Raw genomic sequence first — 6,490 nt, 5'->3', positions numbered from 1 at the left:
GGTCTGATGCTGCGGCAGCGGCAGCGGCGGCGGCTTGCGGCTCGCTCCGCAGAGGAGCGGGGCTCTGCACGCCGTCTGGTGTGCCTGGGCGGTTTTGCGCCACACCCCTTGGGAGCCGTGAATGGGTTTGGGGCGTGTTGGGCTGGGGGCGCCCGCCGCGGGGCCGCCCGGCTGGGGCTCGGTGCGATGTGCTGCAGTGAGCGGGGTGCGGGGTGGCGCGGGCGGGCCGCCTGGCTTGCGGCCGCGCCGCCCCCTGGCAACCCCCTCAGCGGCGCCGCGCTGGCCCTGCGTGGCGTGCGCCTGCGCCAGCCGCGGGCTCGTGGCAAAGGTGTGTGTGTCAGTGTGTTGCGCATGTATGTACCGTGAGTGTATCCCCCGGCGCGCCGGCGCCGCATGTAACTGTATCCACCCTGCACCCTGCCTACGCGCATGAAGGGGGGTGGCGATCGCAACCCTGCGAAAAGCCGCTCGTGGCCAGCAGTGCGGACGAGACCGCCAGGCCTGTCTGTCTGCGGAGGCAACACGCGACTTTGGAAGTTGATAGTCAGACTGTCCCGCCTAGTGCATGCTCTTGAGCCCTGGGTGCGATCCAGACCTGCGTGGCTGCACAGCACAGCACAGGGACTGAGTGTCACCCAAGGGGGCGTATCAGCCGAGGGAGTTGTTGGATGACACGGTCGGGGGCTGGGTACTGACACGGTGTAACTCCGGGTGTGTGGCTGGTGTAATGGGGCGCTGGGGGGGGGCGGCACGTGGTGCAGGGGTGGGCGGCGAGCGCGCCTGTTGGGGATGTCACAAGCGGTTTGGGTGGGTGCGGTGGGCTGGTATAGACACGACCTGCAGCTGACATTGTGGGGTGCCAGTGTCCATGCAGTGCAATTCCGGGCGTCGCTGAGTGACCGTGCAGGTCTAGTGGGTGGGCTGTCGGCTGGTGTGCCACACACGCTGGCGGACAAGTTGGGTCCACCGGACAAGTTGGACCGCCCAGATATGGCTCAGCTGCATTGTCACCGTCAACACGCCCTGCAGTGGGGACTCCGGCTGCGCCACAACAGCTTACTGGCCTTTGCTGCTCAGCTGTTTCAATGCATGTGCATAGCACTGCCTGACTGACAACGGTTCACTGGTAATGCACACAGTGGGCCCCATCCCAGGTGGAAAGAACCGCAACAGAACGCGCCCCTGGGCAGGTGTGCAATGTTGTGTGCGTGCGCAGCGGGCGCTTGCTGGCGCGCACAGGGCGCCGGGCGTGCGTGTATACGAGAAGCTACCAGGCGGACGAGGAGCGCAGACGATGTGCACGAGCCTGTCAAAGAACATGGCGAAAGACCGTTACTCGACGCCTTGACGCATCACATAACTGAGGCTCAGGTAATGTTGTTATGCTCTGCTGAAAGGGGGACAGCAGTTATTAATCGCCCAAATTGTCCAGTGAACAGCATCAACAGATCCTGACATCGGGCCCGTCCAACAGCAGTCACAAAGTACGTGGGCGCAGCACGTCTTGGTCTGCCGCTTTGGAACAGGATGAAGCCCAACTGATAAATGCGCGCGTGTATAGGGTGATGCAGGCCACACCTGCTGGCAGCGTAACTGAGTGCAATGCCGCGTGCCTCCCTTCCTCCTTAGTGCCTTCCTGAGACCTGGTAAAGGCATTGCTATCAAGCTTGACAGATCAGTAAGCAATGCACATCAAGAAAAAGGCGCTGTCGCATGGGGTCTGAGCATTGTTTATCCAGACTTGAAAAGCGAAGGCCGACGCTCCAATTCTTCCGAAACCCGACGTTGAGGCGCTGGTCCACCCGCTGCACGTTTCGGCTGCAGCGACGCCGTTTGTTTCACTGCCAGACCACACCGACACAGCCCTCGAAAACACGCCGGCATCCCGCAAGGACTGCAAGATGCTGCCTCCCAGCAGGCCTGTGAAGTTTCTGGCCAGGACGGCGCCGGTCGGCGACTCGATTGCCAGGCCGCTGGGGACACCGTACTTTGTGGTGAAGTCAGCAATTTGATCGCCGGCGGACACCGATAGGAACGCGTGCACCTGCACAAGCCCGGTCGGCCGGTTGAGGGAGGCGCTGCACAAGGCGTCGGCACCAGACCGGCCACCAAGATTTCCCGTCCTTCCAGTGGAGGATTCGCTGTAAAGCACCACCCGTGAGCGAAGGTACTGAGATGCAGGCACGCCCCCCAGCGTGACTGCGTTGATGTTGGCCAGGTCAGCGGTTTTCGCGTAGACGCTGAAGTCGATGGCAGACACATTGGCCACATTGGCTGCCAGGGCGGTGAGGCTGATATTGACCGAGGCGATGGCTGCCGCGCCTGTGGTGACTGTGGCCTTCAGGGACTCCACGGTGGCGTTGGCCAGGGAGACCGCCGCTGCGTCCGCCGCCTGGGCTGCCTTGATGGTGGCCAGGGTGGTGTTGACGGCGGAGAGCTCCGCGCCGCAGAAGCACTGCTGCGGCGCAGACTTGAGCGCCGCGATGTCCCGGGCCACTGTCTGGTTTGCCGCCTCCAGCAGGGCCAGCTGCTGGGCGGTGCGCGTGTCAGTAGCGGCAAGGGCGGCAAGCTCTTGCGTGATGGTGCCCGGGACAGTAGCGTTGGCCGCGTTCGCTTGCAGCTTTTGCACGGCGGCGGTGAGCGCCGCCGTCGCCGCTTTGAGCTCGTCCACCTGAGCGCGCAGTGTGGCTGTCTGGTTGCTTCCGTGGACGAAGGTGGCCTGCAAAGAGCTGGCCTGGGCGGCAACAGCGGTGATCTTGGGCTCAAGAGTTGCCAGGTCACTGGACACTCTGTTGACCTGTGCAGCGGTAGCCACGCCGCAGCCATAGCGCAGCTTGGTGGGGTCCTGGGGGAGAGGGAGTGTGCCGGTTGAGCAAAGGACAGAGCAGCCAGTGTGATGATGAGAACAACTTTGCTGTGCGTTGATGGTCGAACTAACCAGTGGTGGTGGAACAGCCGAAGCCTCCTTCACCCACACACAACCAAAAAAGTAACTGCGGTATCATCGCATCTGTTTGGTGCCATACCAGCCCACAGGCACGTGTCTGTTGCATGCGTGCGTGCGAGTGAGCGCCCAAGCACACACCTTGCTGTCAACTGTCGCGTTGGCAGGTGCCAGCAGCTCGCCGCACAGCTGGTCCATGAGGGCGATCGAGCGAGCCTTAAAGGTGCAAGACCTGGTCAAAGCCTTAACGGGCGCACACTGTACGAGGGTTTGCAAACGAGAGGTGTATCATGCCTGCACAGCAGGATGCTGGCTTTACGCGAGCACACACACAAACCAGCAACGCGGGGCAGGCGGGCACTTTTTGATGCCCGCAAGGCACATGCCTGCATGCATGGCCGCGGGGCAGACGAAAGTAAGCAAACAGCTGGTTTGCGCCTTCAGGTGCGCAGCAAGGCCATGCGTGGCTCGCAGGTGACACTCACCACCGCCAGCTTCTTCTTGGGGGTCGCTTGAGGGCTGCGGGTGGTGCCAAGAGGGTGGGAGCAACGGGAGGACAGCGGTGCAGTCAGCGCAAATTGCACGCATAGATTGTTAAGACAGCTGAAGTGGAGGCGTGCAGGGGCATGATCCGTAGGTCAACAACGCAAGAACACAAGCTAGGCTGTGGGCAACTGGCTCGCAGAAAGTGAGTGGGGCGTCAAACACCGCCAGGCTGATGCGCGAAAGGCTTCCATGTGCAAGTTGTGGGGCCTGCCGGTGCATGGCAGTGATCATGATGAATTGTTGAGATCGCATGCATGCAGCCGCACGTCACCACCCTGTGGTGCCTGCAGCAGCGCATCACCGCAGACGCCCACACAGCAGATGCGGCATGTAGCAGTGTGCACAAAGCATGTGGGGTATCCCTGCCCGCATCTCTTCCACCGGAACTTGTTGAACTCTGAATTAACTGCGTGGTGTGATAACTGTATAATACTGTACTGCTCGCGCGCCAAGCTGGACCGGGATCATCCGGGCGAGGAGTTGACACCTGCACACTCCCGTCCTCTTGCGCACCTGGCACACATGACGCCGCCTAGCATGTTGAGAAGCAGCAGTACCACCGTCAAACGCACGAGCCATCTCCGTACACACTGCATCCTGGGCTGGCGCCGTCAAGGGAAATGGCGTGAGGCTCGCTGAGCGTCGATGATTGGACCCACAACAGGCGTTCGCTGCAAAGGGTAGGTGAGCACTGCTTGCCGCACACTTGTTCCGTGATCCCCGGTGAGGCGGTGTAGGCCGACTACGACTCCAAGGTAGTTGAGGTATACTTTTATGAGCACCGCCGGCGTGGATTTGATGCCCTAGTTCTCTGCTGCTTGCCGCACCTTCCGCACACGTGTCACTGGCTCCAGTGCGACGACAACAGAGACACGGTGACTTCGGAGTGACAGCTGACCACGACCTTGAGGTGTGTTCATTCGAGGACTTGGCCAAAAGCCACCTTGCCGAAAAAACAAGCGGATGGAGAAGCAGGTGCAGTTGATAGTGCCATTGACAGGGACTAAACAATGTGGCTGGCCACTTGGTGCTGGGAGGGGCGACCACAGGGGCTGGGATTAGAAAGGCCGAGTGCATGGCGAAATGCAACAGGGGGTATAGGTCTCAGGGCAACATGGGTCGCATGCAGAACAAGGGTGCTGCAAACCAAGCACCTGCAGAGACTGCGTGAAGGGGCCTGAGGGCCCCTCTGCGCCCAGTGGGGAGCCCCCGGGTCCCTCAAATTGGTGCAGCAGCAGGGGGGCGGGCAGCCGCCCTCACGCTTGTGCCTGTCCTGAAACCTCACTGGGTGGCCAGAGCCCGGTCTACATTACTCTGCTTGCAGTTGCCAAGTGTCCCAACCAACATACACAGGATCCTGGTGACCAGGACCGGCTGCTGCGAAAGGCTGCTGCATCACATCAAGCGAGGCCTGCTTGCATCAGAACGTCTCGCGCCGGCCCACAGCAGGCCCAGGGGGCGGGAGAAGTCCAGCGGCTAGCTGGTGAGGGGGCCGGGGGACCACAGAGCGGCTGTAAATGGGATGTGCTCCACGTCCGTTGGCAACTGACCTGGTGCCAACGATGTGTTTACCTGCAGCGACACATACACACATCACATGATGCAGCCAGCAGCATTGCTCGCAGCGGCGGTGCTGCTGCTGCTTGCTGCAGCGGTGGCGGGGACTGACTTGCAGGTGCTACATGCCCTCGATGGCATTACTTTTTCGAAGGCCGGGACGATCGACCTGGTGAGGTCCGATTCGTGTGCGGGTGATCAAAGGTGATCTTGGGGTAATCACGAGCATATATCAAAGGGAGTGACTTTGAGGTTTGCTTTCACGCACACACTTCCGGATAGCGCCACAGCAGCTGCTGCACCCGCGCTGGACCGCCTGAGCCGTGCTGTGTCGCCGCCATTGCGCAACCACCGTGCACACCTGCAGGACGGGGGCGTCCTGGATCTTGCACCCCTGACCGCCGCACAGCTCGATACTTTCGGCGCCCTCGTGCGCCGCGGCGGCCGCTACCGCTTCACCGTGCAGCCCGCCACGGGGAGCGAGGCGCCCGTATCCGCCTCGGCTCCCGCCGCGTGCGCCGCGCAGGCGCTGCTGCAGCGGGGCGGCAGCGCTGATGGCGGCGAGGCGCTCGCGCTGCACTTGGACGCGAGCCGCGACCGCCTCGTCGGCGTGCAGCTGCTGCGGCCCGCCGGCGGCTGCGGCGCGGACGCCGCCCTTGCAGCGCTGGCCGAGGCCGGGCGAGACGGCGCGGCGGGGGACGGCCTGCGGCGGGGCGTCAGAGTCAAGGCGCCTGTGGCGGCGCCGGTGGTGCCCAAATTCTCCGCGACGCCCGAGCAGCCGCTGCCTGGTGAGCGGGGTGCTGCTGACTTGCTTGGGGAGCGCTGCGCCCCGATCTCATGCCCTCATGTAGTCGGCTGAGTCTGGGCAAGAGAGAGATAGGGTCGCGCTCTGCCGCGTGATGGTCGCTGTCGCCGCCGATCTGTGCATCCCTGAATGCGCGCATGACCCCCGTAAAACCGCTGCCGCAGGCGCCGCACCCGTCACCGCGCAGCAGCAGCAGCAGCAGCAGCAGCAGCAGGGCGAGGGTGCGGACAAGGACGGGAAAAACGGCGAGAAGGTCCCGCCGCCCGTCGACAACAGGCCCTGGTGGCAGGTGGGCCCTTGGAGGCAGCCGGGCGCGCCGACGGCACTGAACAGACACGGCAGCCTCCGCGCATAGCATCGGCGTTAGTGAACGACGCGACGGATCAAGGGCTCCAGTGCGCACGCACCGCTGCCACCCTCCCCCCCCCCGCCTGCCTGGCTTGCTGTGACGCAACTCTCACCGCCACACCGCACCGCTGCAACTCTCCCGCCGCGTGTACCCGCAGAAGAACGGGATCTTCATAATGGCGTTTGGGATGCTGGTGGTGAACCTGCTGCTGCAGGGGGCGGCGCCGCAGCAGCAGCAACAGGCCGGCGGCGGCGCGAGGCGCGTGGCGGCGGCGGCGCAGGCGAGGTGA

At 63.3% G+C, this 6,490-nt stretch overlaps 2 protein-coding genes across 2 annotated transcripts; one reads left to right on the top strand and one right to left on the bottom strand.

Moving 5' to 3' along the window:
* Positions 1-1,441: 1,441 nt before the first annotated feature.
* MNEG_8306 (hypothetical protein) lies at positions 1,442-3,142 on the bottom strand (the record flags this gene model as incomplete). Its single annotated transcript, XM_014043224.1, has 3 exons — positions 1,442-1,451; positions 1,989-2,845; positions 3,086-3,142. The coding sequence occupies 3 exons, from the start codon at positions 3,140-3,142 to the stop codon at positions 1,442-1,444; spliced, it is 924 nt and encodes a 307-aa protein (XP_013898678.1).
* A 1,311-nt stretch (positions 3,143-4,453) lies between these two features.
* Positions 4,454-6,490, top strand: MNEG_8305 (hypothetical protein; the record flags this gene model as incomplete). The annotated part of the gene is made up of 4 exons (XM_014043223.1): positions 4,454-4,465; positions 5,415-5,835; positions 6,017-6,141; positions 6,359-6,490. 4 exons carry the CDS (start codon positions 4,454-4,456, stop codon positions 6,488-6,490), a joined length of 690 nt encoding a protein of 229 aa, XP_013898677.1.

This window comes from Monoraphidium neglectum, assembly GCF_000611645.1.
Source record: "Monoraphidium neglectum strain SAG 48.87 unplaced genomic scaffold scaffold01562, whole genome shotgun sequence".
Lineage (NCBI taxonomy): Eukaryota > Viridiplantae > Chlorophyta > Chlorophyceae > Sphaeropleales > Selenastraceae > Monoraphidium > Monoraphidium neglectum.
This window is presented reverse-complemented; position numbering and strand designations above follow the sequence as displayed.